Source organism: Brachycentrus maculatus, unplaced genomic scaffold, assembly GCF_059751285.1.
Source record: "Brachycentrus maculatus isolate JH-2025_06_01 unplaced genomic scaffold, ASM5975128v1 h1tg000282l, whole genome shotgun sequence".
NCBI classification, from domain to species: Eukaryota; Metazoa; Arthropoda; class Insecta; order Trichoptera; family Brachycentridae; genus Brachycentrus; species Brachycentrus maculatus.
The window spans coordinates 69674-89934 of NW_028281033.1; the positions used below are offsets into that span (position 1 = coordinate 69674).

At 31.6% G+C, this 20261-nt stretch overlaps 1 protein-coding gene across 2 annotated transcripts in view; it reads left to right on the forward strand.

The window, feature by feature from the left end:
* LOC148305175 (facilitated trehalose transporter Tret1-like) overlaps positions 1–20261 on the forward strand; it is a 74272-nt gene that overhangs the window by 10714 nt on the left and 43297 nt on the right. Inside the window, exons 1-2 of one of the 2 annotated variants that reach the window (XM_088267093.1) lie at positions 10261–10380; positions 12296–12409. In XM_088267093.1, coding sequence (XP_088123219.1) covers positions 12319–12409 — 91 coding nt within the window. In that variant the 5' untranslated portion in view covers positions 10261–10380; positions 12296–12318. Of the gene's footprint in view, positions 1–10260; positions 10381–12295; positions 12410–20261 lie in introns of those variants that run through there. The other variant, XM_088267094.1, reaches the window with a different exon arrangement.

The window sequence follows — 20261 nt, forward strand, 5'->3', positions numbered from 1 at the left end:
CAGGAAACCGCCCTACATACCATATAAATGCGAATGCTAGAGTGTTCCTTAGAGACAAAATAAAGAGTTCAAGCATTCGTGGAAGCCTGGCTGTAACAGGCATCAATAGTAAGGTAGAGGAAAGGCAATTGAGATGGTATGGGCACATAGGGCGCAGAGAACCTGATCATATTGTGAACTAGGCAATCGCCATGGATCTTCCTCGAAAGGCATCTAGAAGAAGACCAAAGAATTCATGGATGCTGCAGAAAGATAACATGATACGAAGGTATGGCCTATGTGACACGACAGAAGGACCTACAACCTAAGGAAGAGGAGAGCTGATCTTTATAGTCTACAAAGATGATAAGTTGGGATGGAGCCAGGAAGAAAATACTGTATTTACCATATTTACAACATTTTGAGTGTGTCCAAACACTTGTTAACAAAATCTGGATTATCTCCAATTACAAAAGCTTCTTTTCATCTCACCAGTAGATATCTCTAGTGAAGTTCTAGTGATTCAAAAATAATGTTTCAAAATTGGTTTATATATATGTAGAACTTCCAAGAATTTGAGTAGTGTGGTTGTCAATAATGGGTAGAATTGGTGAATATTACACGTGTGTAAAGTGATCACTTAAACCAGTCTATGACGGTCGTCAGCCCCGTAAATGCCCAGACTTCCATATTCTTCTTCATCTTTGATGAGATGTCAAAAAAATATATAATAATAAAAAAATTAAAATAATAATATGTACCTAAATTGGTTTTCCCAACTAATTATAGTACATACTCTTACAACGTTTTCCTTAAAGATTAAAACCACCAAGTTCAATAGAATACCTTACGTCAAACTGTTTTTCTCAGATTTTAATGATAAAACCCACTTGAAATCAATCACGCAGGCTAAAATGTAATACATATTATTTATTTTTTTATGTGGGCTTGTCGCATATTTAAGTCAATTGTCAATCCCTATTTTTGTAAAAAATATATTGAAATTTTATAAAAATGATTTAGACACACTCAAAATAATGTAAATAAAATTGTTGCCGAAATTATAAGCTACATAAAAAAAATGAAAATCATGTTTCCAGGCGTCTCCCAGTGCTTAAAATAATTCAATATGGAACTATTTATATTATTAGAAGCTTTCTCAAATCAGCCACAGATACTGCTGCGAACTCAAACATTAAGCGACTGGAGCATAATATGATATCGACTGTCGAAATTTAAAACACAGCAAGGGACATTTTTGTGGTAGTACGTTTTTTTTTGCATTTTTGGACTAAGTAAAATCTACTTAGTCCAAAAATGCAAAAAAAACGTACTACAAAAAAATGTCCCTTACTGTGTTTTAAATTTGGACAGCCGATATGTGTACATACGAGTTCCAAAAATTTGAGTAATGTGGTTATCAGTCATGGGTAGAATAGTCAATATTACACTTGTATAAAGTGCTCAGTAAACCAACCTATGATGGGCCCTGTGAATACCCAGACTTCTTTATTCTTCCTCGTCTATGTTGAGATGTCGAAATGTAAACAATCACGTGTTGTGCACTCGTGACGTCCAGACTCCCCACGACTCCAGTGCAGGAAATGAACTGACGGTGACGTCAGTTTCGAGAATTTTATGGGTATTTTAGTGGTCCATCGAGTCACGCGATCTGCCCAACATTTTGCATCTTGGCAGACGTACAAATCGGTCTCAGGAATGCGTAAGACAGTCACGTCGCTATAAATACCTCATCTGGCTCTTCAGGAGCCAATAGCTAGGTCATGGAACTTTTGTTTTGCTTTTGGGTCAGATTTGAAACTTCCTTGATAATCTCTGTCTGACATAATATATATTTTAGGGTTCTTGATCGGATCACCTGGACAACCGACATCTAAGCACTTCCCACGAGAAGAACAGACTCTAAAAAAATAGATATAAAAAAAACATATACGAGCACAACGCTGATGAAATTCATCGTTGAACAACAAACTAGACAAAGATATCGAAATCTTTTAGTACACAACCATGATACACGATTTACACACAACGAAGGTTTGATAGTCCCAAGAATTAACAGTAAATATGGGAGTAAAACACTGCAATATATCGTTCCGAACATTTTTAATTTGTTGCCGACGGATGTTAGAGGTCAAAATAAAATATGGAACAAAGGCAAAATAAAGGAATGGGTAAATGATCAAGAGTTAATTTTATGAAAATTGTAAAATGTAAATATTCTTAATTTTCTTTCTTTTTTGTGTGTATATTAGGTTAAAATGGTTAAAAACAATAAAAATATATATAAAAAGAACTCCATAGACAAGACACACATGGTGGCCTGGTGGGTCTCTGCAAAATATTTTTTTTTTAAATATGGCAACAACAAAAAATTAATTAAGTAATTAAAATGTAACTTTGTTAAAATCACCATAAATATTTTACTATAACTTCATTATAATCTCTACTGGTTTCGAAGCTAACTGCTTTTTTATCAAGACTGATTAATACTAAAACACTATCTACTAAACAAAATTCAAAACATTTTGACGGTTAGACCAAGGAGCTTGGATAGATCTCAAGTGGCTTTATTTTGTTGTGTTGATTGGCAGTCACAGTCAAAAAGGGATCAGGGATGATGAGTGATTGGAAACATATTTAATAACGGACTTTTAGAAAAATCATTTACTTGTGTATTTAATTGTTGTGAATTATTATTAATTGCATTTTTAATTTCTAATATTTCTGAGTAATCTAATTTAAGTCCTCCATTGCATGTGTGTCATATTATTTTTTGACATCTCATCAAAGATGAAGAAGAATATGGAAGTCTGGGCATTTACGGGGCTGACGACCGTCATCGGCTGGTTTGAGTGATCACTTTACACACGTGTAACATTCACCAATTCTACCCATTATTGACAACCACACTACTCAAATTCTTGGAAGTTCTTTATATATGAACCAATTTAGAAACATTGTTCTTGAATCACTAGAACTTCACTAGAGACATCTATTGGTGAGATTTAAAGAAGCTTTTTATCAAGCAGAAACTCTTATATTAGTATGTGAGGTCCAAATCCTGGATTATAATCACACACATGAGAAACGCCAGAAAATACCATTTTCATTTTTATTATTTAAGCTAATAATTTGACCAGATAATTTATTTACAACATTTTGAGTGTCCAAATACTTGTTCACAAAATCTGGATTATCTCCAATTACAGGAGTTATTTTCATATAAATTTTTTTTTTGACATCTCTTCATCTTTGATGAGATGTCAAAAAATTATATGAAAATAACTCCTGTAATTGGAGATAATCCAGATTTTGTGAACAAGTATTTGGACACTCAAAATGTTGTAAATGTGTGTAATATATTTAGACCTTTATTTTTATCAAATAAAGGTGTTGGCGCACGAAAACATATTTTAAACACTTTAAGGCAAAATATTTATCTTAGCTCGAAAAGTTCATCTTTCTGAAATAATTGAAATTATATCCTTCATTCAAATGTCGCTCACTCCTTTCAAGAACGTCATAAATAAAAAAACTTGATTTTTCAGGAGAACTTTTTAAAGTTTTAAAATATAACACAATGTATTAAAAATAAATATCAAGCCAATTATTGAACTTTTTACTGTGCAACATATCTTTTTAGGTAAAACCTGAAGGTTTTTTCTCCATTTGAAAAATATTTGGTATATTTAAAAAAATAATTAAACAATACCGTTTTATTCAAAATGCAAAAACAACATTTTCTTCCCTGTAGCGGGTAAATATTAAGTAAAAAATATGCCTCTTTTTGTGGGATATAGTACATTTTCTGGGCATTCCGAAAGCATGCACAACTGAAAATTGACGATTTTTGATTTATGACGTTCTTGAAAGGAGTGAGTGATATATCTACATATTTATATTGGATTGCCAAAACAAGGAATTGAATAAATATGGTAAACATGCATAACTGGAAATTGAGGATATTTGATTTATGACGTTCTTGAAAGGAGTGAGCGATATATGGTCGTGCGTTTTTAAGAAATGCAGTTGCATAGCTCTGCACTCATAAAAGTAAGCATTAATTCATCGCTGAGAGATATTCCAAGGCGACCTAATATCAATTAACACACTATGTCTATCACATTAATTGCGCTCTTGCAATAAATTAACATGAATTATTTCATAGAGCTGACACCGGATTTACAGCAATATTTATGTTAATTTGTATTGCTGCTGATCGTGTTCAAGTATGTATTGTTTTCCTTATGCACATGCTTGGTATTAAAGTATGGAAGATTATTAAAAACCACTACAGTTTCACTATCAGTCGAAGAGATACATTATCTGACAATCATCTTAATAATAATAATAATCTTCGATGATTTATATAGCGCCATTTTCGTTAAAAACTACCTCAAGGGCGCTTATGCAGGTATGGATTATGATACAAAAATGATAATAAGAGAAAGTACTTACATTTAGTACCTACATAAAACAGTTCTACCACCAGATGTCGCATGCGTCGCACAGAATAAAACAAAAGAGATCCGATAGAAAAAATATAATATTCTGAAATTTCAGAATCAGATAGATAGATAGAAAATATTATAAAGATAAATTAAGAATAAACTTTAATTACAAAGCAACACATTGTTTATTTTATTATTACACACCCACTTTACATATTATAGGGGGTTGAATTAGTTCTCGCCGTTTATAAAAATTTAATATTTCTCTGTGATTTAAATAGATTCTTTTCGTTTTTTTTGTTTTCCTGTCTCCTGCTGCCTCGAACACCCACGTGGCACTTTCAACCGCCTCAAACCGCCTCAAAATTAAGGCTATGGGCCTTGTTCATCTGCAGGGTCCCGTATGCTCTGAAGGAGAGAGATATGGAAAGGCGACTTTGCATGTATGATTCACTCTTGCAACGGCATCACAGAAAAGGGTTTTTGCATCGCGTCATCACCAGCGATGAGAAATGGATCTTCTTCGACAACCCCAAACGCCGCAAAGTCATCTGCCAGCCAGGTCAGCCACTCCCTGCTGAAGCCAGCATTGCAAAACGCAACATTCACGGCTCAAAAACGATGCTTTGCATTTGGTGGGATCAGCAGGGACTAATTTTTTTAGAGCTTCTCAAAGCAGGCCAACAGTCACAGCAAAGGTTTACAAGCAGCAAATGATCAAACTGAAAACAGCAATTGAAGAAAAACGTCCAGAATACGCAGCCAGGCACGAGTCGATTCTCATTCTGCTCGACAACGCGCGCCCGCATGTTGCCAAAGTGGTAAAAGAACAGATAAACTCCTTTGGCTGGGAGGTTCTGTCACACCCGCCCTACTCTCCTGACGTCGCACCATCCGATTATCATCTGTTTCGGTCCATGCAGCATGGATTATCGGGAGAAATTTTCAAAAGTTATCGAGAAGTCGAGTTATGGGTTGAAAATTTGATTGCCTCAAAAGACAAGGTTTTCTTTTATAGGGGAATACGACTTCTTCCTGAAAGATGGGCCAAAGTAGTCGAGAAAGAAGGGCAATACTATTAATAAATTCTTACTTTTAAAAAATATAATATTTTCAATTCAAAATACTACAAAAAACGGCGAGAATTAATTCAACCCCCTAATATTTACACCCAATTTACAAAGAAAAATATTACCACGTTATATATATTAATGAATATTAATAATCGGCTGAGTCTGAAGGCAGGAAAGTGGAGCCGACGTATAGTTGCGCTTTCTTCTCGGTCTTCTTGGGCCGGAGCATGGCCAAGATGTTGGACAGGACGCCTCACTGTGTAATGGTAATGCCGGAGAGCAGCTTGTTAAGGTCCCGTCATTATGGATATTCAACTGCAGATAGTTGAGGCAATCTTACCTTTAAAATGCCAGTTTTCATTGTATGTTGAACAGGTGCATTATTTTTACATCACAACTTTGAAAAAAGCATAACTTCTGGTGTCCCTCATGCCTCGTGCTTAGATCTCTTTCTTCATTTGAATTATTTTTGCTTGTATTCTTGTTCATAAAAAATAAGATAATCTATAAATCTTCAATTTTTAATTTAAATTTCACTTAGTAAATACCACTATTCATAAAAATGCTATTATGCCACGTGTTTCGATACATTTTCTGGGCGTCTTGTTGTACGTATAGTCTGATACCTGATATGAAGCAGAGTTGATTAGAATGAACCCGATATTATGCATCTGCTCATACCGCTATTATCGAGGTATCTAATTTCATATTATCAAATTTATGTCTGACGGTCTGGTGGTTTTTTGTAACAGGGTAACCGCAAGAAAGTAGACGTGGGTGGTTTATGAACGACCGGATCTCAATAAACCGTTCATTTACATTTAATGTGTGATCGGGTTTCAATTTCGAGTGAATCTCGCTCACTAACGCTGATCTATTCACGAGTTTATCGAATCAAAGATTCGTCGATTTGTGGTTCACTGAAAAGTGATAGATTATTGACCGAAGAGTTTAAAAATATTATACGACAGCTTAATCTCTTGACGATTTTATTTTAATTATTATTTTTTGACATCTCATCAAAGATGAAGAATATGGAAGTCTGGGCATTTACATTTATTTTAATTGCTGATCGTCATCAACGATACGATTTTCAAAAGCAAAATATTACCCCTCACTAACGGTAGAATATCTGAGTAAAGCGCTAAAAAATGTTACAAAAAAGCTCTTTAAAATAAGGTTTCATGATAGCGAAATGGTTTTTTTTCTCTTGATAATAAATGAGATAAGTTTTCTGGAGAAATCATATTGGAAGAGAAAGTTCGGATCGAGTGGTGAGAATAGGAGCAGATAGCAGTATAAGACGTAGCAGACTCCCAGAAGACCACCTAAACGATGGAGAGACAGCTGGTCTTCCACCTCCCAGGAGTGGACCGGAGAACAAAGGACGCAGTCCTAACTAAACCAAAAAATATAAAATAAAACAACTTTGTTTTAACCACTTTTTATTGGTACACTTTTTCCAATCGGTTTCGACAAAAACCTTGTCATCCTCAGGGTTTATGTACTAATTCTAAAACATTGAAATACTCAAAGTAAGGCTATAGTTGATTACCCTTCCCTTACGATACCAAAAACTTCCACGCACTCCGTACACTATATTAAAATGTGATTTAAAAAACCAGGAAAAAACTCCTAAATTTAAACTTAAGGGAAGGGTAATTAACTATAACCTAACTATGAGTATTTCAATGTTTTAGAATTAGTACATAAACCCTGAGGATGACAAGGTTCTTGTCGAAACCGGTTGGAAAAGTGTACCGATAAAAAGTGGTAAAAACAAAGTTATTTTATTTTATAAAGTTTATAAAATGTGCCACAAAACATTCAAGAAAAAAATATATAATTGAATCGTCGATGATTCTCTTTCTTCCTTGGAAGATCGTTCCTTCGATTAAACTGATCTTAGTGAACGGATCTACTGATGCGGATCTTTTGAAAAACCGGATCGTACCACCTCTACAAGAAAGGTCTTTGACAGTTTAATCGACCTTTATAGCTTGTCACTGGTGGTGGTCCGATTTCGGTGATATTCATAATCGAAATTAGAAGAGGAAAATGAACAATATATGTAGGTCCAGAAGCGAGTTCAAGTTATCTACACTCTAGAAGTTTAATTGTTAACTTCCGTACGAAATCTTAGCCCTGAGATGCCTTACTTAAGAAATAAAAATAAATATTTAAAAAAAAACTTATCCCCTGTTTTACTAAGGAACAAATAAGTACATAGCGAATACACTTATCATGAAGTAAAATTCATATTTGAACACATTTTTGTTTTTCTCTCTCTATTTTTATCGATTTGAAGATTTTTTTCCTACGGAACCGTTAAAAACAGGAGCAGTTATTGCAATAACGGTTCAATTTTCAAGGTTATTATTCCGGAAGAAATGACGGGTAAAAACGTTCTTGGTACCAGCTAAATAATATCACGTTGAATAAATTATATTACGTAATATTTGTTTTTATCCTTGAACATAAAAAAAAACATTTTTTTATTTTAATTTTAAATTTCTTTAATTAGATTATATTATAACTAATATAAACTATTACTAACACTGAATTTACATCAGATATATTATATATTTACATATTTTTTACAGTAAACAAAACATTTATTTTTTAAATTCTTTCAGACTCTTTTCATTCTTCATACATTCAGGCATCTCATCATACATTTTCAAACCCTTATACATTAAACAATTTTGTGACTCGGTTTTTTCAACAATGGCAGTCTTATTTTATCGTTATTTCTAGTAATATGTTCAAGAAAGTTTTTGTTTAACACTATTTTATCCTTAAAATATTTGGGTTATTTATTTATATATATATATAGGTTTTCCCGCGCCGAGGACAAAACATATCGCTCACTCCTTTCAACAACGTCATATATCAACAAAAAAAAAATTTTCAGTTGTGCATGTTTTCGGGATGCCTAAATGTACTATATTCCAGCAAAAGCGGCATATTTTTAACTTAATAAGCCCGCCATAAGGCAGAAAGAGTTGTTTTTGCATTTTGAAGAAAAGATATTGTTTAATATTTTTTTAATATCCCAAAAATATTTCAAATGGAGAAGAAATATTCATGTTTTACCTAAAAAGATCTGTTGCATGATAAAAAGATTTTTAAAATATTTTTTTATATACGTTTTATTATATTTTTAAACTTTAAAAACGGTCACCTGAAAAATCAAGTTTTTTGTATATATGGCGTCGTTGAAAGGAGTAAGCGATATGTGAATGCTTAAGTCAAGTTAATAAACACGAATTGTGGAAAATTCGCCATGTGTTTTTCTGAAGGGATGTCTGATTTTCCCTTACTCGACCTTGATGGCGTGAGCAGAGGTCAAATAGTAGATATTATGTTTTGAATTTGACATACATGACCTATATCATCATGTTTAACAAAATATGTGGAATTGCGTTTATAAATACATACATAAATCAAAATAAAACGTGTTTATGTATTAATTTTTAAATCAAACTTATTTTTTTGAGTCAACATAAAAAAAAAATAAAAATACAACTTAGAAGACTCAAAAAATCAGTGTTTGATATAAAAATTAATACATAAATTAAAATGGAGTTCTACAAATTAAACGTCAAATCAATAAATAAAACGTATTGTTGATTTTTTTATAAATAAAATTGTAGAGAAAAATATCTTATTAAAACCAGCGTTTTTGAAAATACGGTTTTAAAAAAAATCCAGTTTCATATATTTTTTTTAACATTATGAAAAACCCACTTAAGTATGAATATTACTTGAATGTTTTTCAGAAATGTAAACTTTATTTTTTATTTGAAAATTTTATTTCATATTATAAAGTTTAAGTATGAATAATTCACAGTTTTATGTTTAGTATATATCCGACCCAGGGCAGATAGTACTTCTTCGTAAATATCAATAAAAATCACAACATTAAAAATTAAATACACCATCAGTATAATTGATTTATATTATCCACTGACACTTCGTGATGGAATTGCATTTTTAATTTATTATTAGATTAAAACCAATATTTTTAGCTTTTCCACTTTTTTATTTGACCAGCGACCGGGTTTCGTCGTTACCGACATCATCAGACTGGTCTGATGATGTCGGTAACGACGAAACCCGGTCCCTGTTCAAATAAAAAAGTGGAAAAGCTAAAAATATTGGTTTTAATCTAATAATAAATCATTATAATTGTTTTATTTACTATGTATGTTTTTTAAATGCAAGTTTTGATATTTTTTATGTGTGTACTTAGTTACCTCTTATAAATCTGTTACAAAACAAGTATTACAAATATTCATTGTGCTGTTATGTATGTAATTTTATGTGTGTACTTGTTTAAAAATAAAATAACACATCATAGAATGACGAAAAGCTTTTGAGAAAGACGTCATTAGTGAGAAATTCCCGAAATATTTTGTGAAATTTACGTAGTACGTAGATAAATTATTGATATATCAAAAATATGTAGTGCCTTTATAAAAAAACAATGAATTAAATTTGTAGAAAATACTATCATATGTTCGGTAGACTGTTGTGACTACGTGACGTAAAAATGTGCACAGAAAAGTGTAAAGCATTCCATACAACATTTGAATGAAGTCTACGTACGGTCCAGAGCTTTTGATTTCGTGGATAATATTGCTTGCTAGTTATTTTTATTGTGTCTACTGGACTTGCGTAGTACTCTCTCGTAGTTAGAGTCGGATTCAGTTCGGTAAAATTAAATTTCCGTTAGTACGGATCTTGCAGTGGAAGCCTACGGTGGTGTTTTCAGTTTCAGTTTCAGTTTTCAGGATTTGTGAAAGCGTTACGCAATTTCAGTGGGAAAATACTTTCTGCACGTGTTATTAAAGGTGTTTATTCTATCATTTTAAAATAAAAACAATTTTTTTTTTAGATTTGGCGTTTAATTTGTAGAACTCCATTTTAATTTATATATTGAATATTAAAATCAAACACTGATTTTTAGAGTCTACTGAATTGTTTTTTTTTTAAATATTATTATTTAATATAGTTATTTTTTATACAATTTAATACGATTTCTATACATTTCTTCATACAATCCTAAAATTTTTGTTGCGCTGAGCCTCTCCAAAAAAAGAGACTGAGCTCTTGTGCTTGGAGAGGGACTTTTTTCTCTTTTTTTATAGTGACATGTTATACATTTAAAAAAATACTGGGGAACATATATTTTTATGCCGTGCAATTTTTTTTTATCTTGTTTAGTTTTTCATTGTATAATCGTTATATGTTTACAGTGTTCGTTAAATTTATTTTTAAAGTGTTTGTGTCTTTTATATTTTTAATTTCTAAAGGGAACCTGTTAAAAATTTATATTCCTAAGTTAATGTAATTTTTATTTATTGTTTCGGCATTTAATTTGTGGAAAGACATGTTAAAATGATTAAGGAAACACTAGTTTTTATACCACATGAGTTTATTGACGACTACTAGTTTCGGGAGCTAGACTTCCATCGTCATGTCTGAATAATAACTATGAAAGTTATGACGATGGAAGTTTAGCTTCCGAAAGTAGTAGTCATTAATTAATAACTCAAGTGGTATAAAAAAGTGTTTTCTTAATCATTTTAATTTGTAAATTTGTTGGTACTGTTTTGTATTGCATTCGGGTATTTTAAAATTAAAATTGTGTTTATTAAATTATTTTTAAACGAACAAAAAAATGAAATTAGTGACAATTGTTTCGCCTTGTTATAGCTTTTTCAAACTGCTGTCAGCCAAACAGTTTTTATTTTTGTGTGTTTTTAATAATAAAATAATATTTAGTATACTCTAAAAATCAGTATTTGATTTTAATATTTAATTTATAAATATAAATAAATATTTCGCCCTTAATTAACATATCAAGTTTTAATTTTTATACTGACATTTCTTGGTGGAACTGCATTTTATAAAATAAAATAACAAGTATACACAGTAGTGAGTTCGTCCACCTCCGTATGTAATGGCTAGCAAGCTCGGCTACCGTGCTGGAGGTCCCGGGTTCGATTCCCAGGGGGACGTTAAATAAATATAATTGATTTTTAAAATGAAAATAATTGTTCAATATTACCAATTATATCAGGGAGTGGGGTCAAATAAATGCTAATGATTTTCACTCTAACTTTGTTCAATATTACAAACTGAAATGGTATTACCCTGGACTGGTGCCTGAAGCGGAGGGCTGATCACCTTTCCGTCATGTGTAAACCATCAAGATAAAACTGCGTTTATATGATGCAGTGCCCTATGCACCATCAGGTGCGGATAAGGCTTTGAAGAAGTTTTTTTTTCACGTTTATTTTATATGACCAGTGACCGGGTTTGGATCACTCTGATCAGTCCGATGATGTCGGTAACGATGAAACCCGGTCGCCGGTCAAATAAAATATATGTGGAAAAAAAAACAGTTTTAATTTTATTTTGTAATATTTCAAATGTTTTTTTTTGTTTGCTAATTAATGTAGATAGCTTTAAATAATACAAACGTATTATTTTAAGCAATCAAAATTAATTCGCGTTATATATAATTTAAAACCTTTTTTTCACTGCGAAAAGGTAGTTTAACAAAAAAATTATTACGTAAAATTTTGTCTGGATTTAAAAAAAAATACGTTGCGACTTAACGAATACTAGGCCTTAAACCTTTCAGTTCTTTCATGCAATTATCCATGTGTACATAAAATAGATGCTCTGTGGTCGAATAAGTCAATTAATTTGACTCGATGTTTTTGTGAGTAGATACTGATATACTAGTTGTTGTTACAGTGACCTGAAGAAGAGACAAGACGATGGGTGAAACCACGAAACACATGTTGTCAGTCGGGCAGAAGCCGACTGGCAAATCGCGACAAGTCACTCAGTATGCCGCTGCAGTCGCAGGTAAGGATATTCTTCTTCTTTTCTTTTGACCTGTTTTTAAGAGGTATTTAAAATGAGTTGGAATTCAATGAATTTATGTAGTGTATTCTAATACTAATTACATGTGAGTTAAAAATACTTTCCTAATCATTCATGGTTCATTTTGTGTAATATCACTTAATAAATCCCTTACCGCACCCCAATGGTGCATAGGGCACTGCTTCATATAAAAGCAGTGTATCTCGATCGATTACACATGAAGGAAAGGTGATCAGCCTTCCACTTCAGGTACCAGTCCAGTGTTATGTTGAATAAATATTAGAGTGAAAAAATCACTTTTATTTATTAAACCCCCCTGGGAATCGAACCCGGGACCTCCAAAACGGTAGGCGAGCATGCTGACCGTTACACTACGGAGGCGGACAAAATAAACTTTAATAAATATCACTTTAATAAACATTAATTCGTGACTATCGGTTTCGGAATAATCAATCTATTTATTGATTTGGCTTTTTCATTTATGTATTAATTTTTTAAATCAAACACAGATTTTTCGAGTCTACTAAGTTGTTTTTTATTTAAAAAAAAAACGCATAAAAATTAATATTGTGACAATTGTTTCACCTAGTTATGACATTTTCAAACGAATGTAAATGTAATAATTTTTTCACTCTAATATTTTTTCAATATTACCCTGAATCGGAGGGCTGATCACCTTTCCATCGTGTGTTAACGATCAAGATAACACTGCGTTTATATGATGCAGTGCCCTACGCACCATTGGGGTGCGGATAAGGGTTCGGATGAACAGTCTGGAATCGTTATTTATGTAAATTAATTTATTTTTATTTTTATTCAATCTCCACTCGTTAACGAGAGATTTAAAATAATATATTGTTTAATAATCTTGATATAGTAATTAATAAATAAAAAATTTTAAGTACGCCATTTTTCCAGGAAAACGCCAATTCTTTAAACTTTTCCGCGTGACTATCAATTGCGATTTATCGGAATTCAAGAATCAATCATGAATTCAAAATCAAGGATCATTATATTTCGTTATCGTTTAATCTTAAATTCCAATCAGTTCGCATTATCAGATCAATTGAATGATCGCAAATACGCAACTCGCGAATGCGTTTCGTCAGAGTGACGCAAAAAGTGACGCGTATTGTGATATGACGCATTCCTGCAACATTCTGATGAACTCCAATATTCATATGTATTGTGTCTTGAGAAAGCGGAAAATGTATTTTACGTATTGGCATATATCGCTCACTCCTTTCAACAGCGTCATATATCAAAAAACTTGATTTTTCAGGAGATCGTTTTTAAAGTTTAAGAATATAATAAAATATATTAAAAATAAATATTAAGCCACTCATGGAACTTTTAACTGTGCAACAGATCTTTTTAGGTAAAACCTGAATGTTTTTCTTCGTTTGAAAATATTTAGTATATTTAAAAAAATTATTAAACAATACCTTTTCTTCAAAATGCAAAAACAACACTTTCTGCCCTGTAGCTGGTAAATATAAAGTTAAAAATATGTCTCTTTTGCTGGGATATAGTACATTTTCTGGGCATTTGAAAAGTGAGATTGGGTAGAAATGAACCACATTTTGAAATGAATTTATTTATTTTCTCAACACGTTGATTGCCGACCTGAAAAGCTAGATTTCAGGAAATGACCAAATTATTATTCTTCTTTAAACTTGGTTGTATTTTTTAAACTGTGTTTATGTCACTTTGCAAAGTGTGTATTTAGTTTTAATATTATCTAAGTAGGTTTAACAAAATATAAATATTTATCACATAGTGATCGGCCATCGGCTGACGGGCCTGATCACGCGTATACGCGTGACTGGCAATCAACGTGTCAACAAGATTTCATTCATCTTTTCTTTCCAAAACCGTATATTTATTTCGAGGAAAACTTATTTTTTCAATACAAAAAAAGTGTTTCAACAAAAAAAATATATTATCATTAATTGTAACCGGGTTTAAAGAAAATCAACTTGCGATTTATCATATATTGGATCTTAATTGATTCGTCTGTAACGTTGTGGTAATATCCAGCCATTTTAAATTTAATTTTAACTTGGTAAATAACACTGTTTCTTAAAATCTATTGTGACACGATGTTTGAAAATGATGCGGAATGCATCGAAACACGTGTCACAATGGATTTTAAGAAATAGTGGTATTTACCAAGTAAAACTTTAATCAAAAATGGATTGATTTTACCACAAAGAAGCCTATTAAATGAATGAAATAATTATCATTTATATTTGAAGCACTAGCTTTGTGATTTTCCGTTTTATACTTAAAATGTACCTTTGTTTTAAAGTAACTATAAATATTTTATTTTAACTTAATTATAATGTCTACCGGTTTCGAAGCTAACCCCTTCTTTATCAAGACTGATTAATACTTAATACTAAATAATTATCAATCTGAACCGGATATTTAAAAAAAAAATAGTACAAGTATAGTTATCATATCACTAACTGCGGAAGTTTCAGTAGCTGATAGTGTTAAAAATTATCCATACGATACCAATTTATTTAAACTAACTAACATTCGGATATATATTCATCTCTTTCAAAAACCATGCATTTAGATTTGGCAAAATTCATCAGTAAATTACTTTCTTTGCACACACTATACTCCTTTGACACCAACTCCTGCAGATCTTCTCTACTCTCTACTAGAATCATAGTATCCTCAGCATACAAAAGGCAACATACAGACAGTCAAATCGGTTATTATATGTAATTCAAATATTTTAACCTCTCAGTTCATCATTCCATCTCTAGAAAAAATTAATTAATTTGATATGTCGCTCGCTCCTTTCAAGAACGTCATAAATCATAAAACTTGATTTTTCAGGAGTATAATAAAATGTATCAAAGATAAATATCAAGCCACTTATTGAACTTTTTACTGTGCAACAGATCTTTTGAGGTTAAACCTGAAGGTTTTTTCTCCACTTAAAAAATATTTAGTATATTTAAAAAAATAATTAAACAATACCTTTTCTTCAAAATGCAAATACAACATTTTCTGCCCTGTAGCGGGTAAATATTATGTAAAAAATATGCCACTTTTGCTGGGATATAGTACATTTTATGGGCATTCCGAAAACATTCACAACTGAAAATTGACGATTTTTGATTTATAACGTTCTTGAAAGGAGTGAGCGAAGTGTCGCCTGCTTTCAAAATCCGCCAGATCCAATTTTATGAGATTTAAAAATAAATACTTAAATGTGGGTTTTATTATTTAAATATTTATATACTTGAAAACCCTGCTAATAAATACTTAAAAACAGCGTTGTATTTCAAATTCCGCTATATTCATGGAACTTGCCTTCTAACCCATATCGGCCAATCACAGAGCGGGGATAGGTAAAAAAATAAGATGACGTCATTATCGGATTCTGTCTCGTGTTTTTACTTAAATACTGAAAATTATTCCAAAAAAATGGAAAATTCCCTATTTCATAATATTTTATCTAAAAATAGACAAATCTTTGAAACATAAATGTAACCCGGAGAATTTAGCATTTTTCGTAAAATCGACTTACATGGATCTGGCAGATTTTGAAAGCAGGCGACACATATAATGAAATAATAATTACTGTAAAAGATAGCTTATTGACCTATGTTCGACCCCAATTCAATATCATAACAGTATCTAATTAAGTTTATATTAAAATATTATATCAACAGTTATCGCTTATTTAATATTATTCTCAGCGTTCATCCACAGCGGTCAAAACATAATTTTATCAGTAAAATATAATAATATATCATAATACAATATTTCATGTATTTGTATTTCGCATTGCTCGTTATACACAAATGATTTTATATAGTGCATTTATATATAATAAATAATAAAACCCTTATCCGCACCCCAATGGTGCATAGGGCACTGCTTCATATAAACGCAGTGTTATCTTGATCGTTCACACATGAAGGAAAGGTGATCAGCCCTCCGCTTCAGGTACCAGTCCAGGGTAATATTAAATAAATATTCTTTAATTACTAGACTTTAAACATTACATACAATAGATACAATAACAATTGATATATGTAATAATCTGATAACAAGAAGAGATGTCTATCTGGGAAAAAACATTTATCGAAACAAATTTTGATCGAGCATTCGTACACAAGACACAATTGTGTGCTTTAATATGCGCTGTATTGTATTAATTATCGTTGATAATGTCGCCATTTAATCTTTTTTGACATTGAATATAACAAATCGATACTCTAATGACAAATAATAATTATCCATATAAATAAAAAGGTACCCGTTCGTTTGCTCAAAATTAAAAATCACCCAAAGTTACATTTACGACACTTCAACATATCGCCTACTCCTTTCAAGAACGTCATAAATCAAAAATCGTCAATTTTCAGTTGTGCGTGTTTTCCGAGTGCTTAGAAAATGTACTATATCCCAGCAAAAGAGGCATATTTTTAACTATATATTTACCCGCTACACGGCAGAAAATGTTGTTTTTGCATTTTGAAGAAAAGGTATTGTTTAATTATTTTTTTAAATATACTAAATATTTTTCAAATGAAGAAAAAACTTTCAGGTTTTACCTAAAAAGATCTGTTGCACAGTAAAAAGTTCAATAAGTGGCTTGATATTTATTTATAATACAATGTATTATATTTTTAAACTTTAAAAACGCTCTCCTGAAAAATCAAGTTTTTTGATTTATGACGTTCTTGAAAGGAGTGAGCGATATATGAAGAGTATGTTATTCTGGTTATTTACAGGGCTTACGACATGTATTAGGCTGGTTTAAGGTCATCACTTAACACGCGAGTAACATTCAGTATTACTCTACCCGTGATTGACAACCACACTACTAAAACAACTTTCGACTTAAATAACTTGAAAAGCCTCTATTTTAGAGACTTGTTTGAAGAAGAGATAGCTTGGAAAGAGAGGGTATATGTGAAAAATACCCAGACCAATTGAAAATGAATATTTCTTGAATTCATTTTGTAATTGGCGGGAAGCGAACCAGCAACGCCAGTTTCGAAGTGGAGTGTCTATCCGACTACCAAAACACATGATCAATCTCATGACGTTCCGTGATTGAGTTCACAACAGCTATCTATGGTAGGATTTTGAAGGCTCTTTTGCTATCAAAGCTTCGAGATGTCAAAAATGTACAAAATAGCTCCTACCTACTTGTAGAAACCCAGATTTGTGAATAAGTATTTGGACACACTCAAAATGTTGCCACTTACAGTAATTCACCGATTACTTAGAAATTTTGACACCCCGTTGCATTCAAATACGAGCGTGTTTTAATATACCAACGACATGTGTTTTTTTACTAGTGGAAAGAAATACATTTTTTTTTAAATTACAACAATGGCAGTGACATCTTTTGAAGGCAACATCGCTCGCGAACGCAATATCTATGTTGATATGTCAAAAAAATATAAATAAATAAAAATAGCTAAAAGAAACAAAAGGCCACTTAATGATCTATAAACCATGTACATACAGTATCGAACAGATTAATTGAAACAAAACTTTTTTGTTGTATTTTCGTAAAAAGTTTTGTAATATTTTTGTTTATTAGTTATATCACAAATTAATGATCTCATTTGGGTTCAATCAAAGACTTTACTCTTTTTGCCATCTATTTTATAAGGTCTTGGCACGTGGATGCCATTTTTCGAATCGAAACCACACCTGAATTATGGACAAAATGAGCTTTTCCACCGTAGTGCAATGGATTTTGGAGAGTTGATTCTTACAGATTGCCGATAGATTTTCAATAAGGTTTTGTCAAAATTCTTGACCAGTCCAACACAGTTCATTATTTTTGTGTGAAAAATTTCATCAAATTTAAAAATTTGTGGCAGGGGGTTAAATCCTGCTGAAATATTCCATTACCATTTGACCTTCGTTTTTGTATCTCTGGTAGTATCTTTTCCAGTAGAATTGGGTGATACTTCTCGCTATTCATCATCTCAGTCACTGAAAGAAGCAGCCCTGGTCCATAATACGAGGAACACCCTTAAAACATTTTTTTAGAGGGTGTTGAAAATACGAAAAATAAGTTTTGTTTCAATTAATCTGTTCGATACTGTACAATAATAAGCGAGGCGAATAATAAATATAAAAAAATAGTGCGTCATGAAATATCTTTCAAGAGTTACGTAAAAGGGTATTATTGACGTCTATTAAAACAAAATAAATCAATTCAATCGACTCATCTTAATCGAAACCACTTGAGATTACAGCTAAAATCGTTACTGCCACAAAATGTGATTAATTGGTTTATACTGTTAAATAATATTTTATATTACTTGTTAAATATTGTATAATAGGATGACTATCTATATTTGAAGGCTATTGCTAAAGAATTGCCTAAAGATGTAAATCAAAATTACGAGAATGCCTCGAAAAACATACGCAGATATTCGTGGGTCAATCAAAGTAAGTCATTTTTTTGTAATACAGGTTTCTCACTTTAATTTGGATGTTTTACAAAACAAATAGGATGTTTTATCGTATTTTTTGAAAAAGTTAGAATTTTAAAGAATATATCCATATTACAACTACATATACCGTCAGTGTGAATATCTGCTCACATTTCTTATACTTAAGACTAGCGAGTGCATTAGTCAAGTTTGCAAACTCGCGCGGCGCGCTGTCATAGCCTGTGCGCGCGATGTGTACTCAAGTTTTCGGAGAAGATTTTCAATATTACTTTGAATCGAGATACTACTTAGAATATTTTTTTTTAATTCAAATTTTTTTGTCAAATACAATATAACGTCCAATTTTTTTTGTAAAACGTCCAATTTGAAGTAGAAACCCTGTATATAGACTTTTGGCATCGAAGAACTACGAGCATCTGTGGTAAAGATATGATATGTGTTTGCATGTGATAAAGATATGATAGACGTTTCCACTTGATATGAAACATTTATATTTTTTTTATATGAATCAAGATACAAATCTGAGCATCCCAGGGCTTACGACCTGGCATTTGGCTGGCTTAAGCAACCACTTTTTACACGTATAATTATAACTTCCACTATTCTACCCATTACTAACAAAAGTCTAATTATAATTTATATTTGAAGCACTATCTTTGTGATTTTCCATTTTATAATTAAAATGTAACTTTGTTTTGAAATCACCAAAAGTATAAATTTAAAGTGATTTTAAAACAAAGTTTCATTTTAATTATAAAAAGTCTAATTGTCCACCTCCGTAGTGTAATGGTCAGCACGCTCGGCTACCGTTCTGGAGGTCCCGGGTTCGATTCCCAAGGGGAGTAAAATAAATATAAGTGATTTTTTCACTGTCATATTTATTCAATATTACCCTGGACTGGTACCTGAAGCGGAGGGCTGATCACCTTTCCTTCATGTGTAAACGATCAAGATAACACTTCGTTTATATGACGCAGTGCCATATGCACCATTGGGGTGCGGATAAGGGTTTTATTATTATTATTATTATTATTAATTGCCTCTGTTCGTTCTTAATGGACTTAAACTGATCGACCTCAGAAGCCTTCGGATATCTTTAATTTTAATTAATTTAGATCAATATTATATACGTCTCGTTATTTAAAAAAAATAATACGTATATTTGTTGATTTCCTCGTATAATTACAAATTTAACCTTAATCTTTCTTGGCAACATAATAATAATGCAGACGCACAGTGTGAGAAACAGCCAATCTAGCTGTACTAAAGTCCTAAAATGAATATCTTTATTTAGTATTAATTGTATTTCTAATATGATTTTGAAAGGTTAATCTACATAAAACTTAAAAATTTTGATTTGTAAAAATCTATGTGTTAGTTTG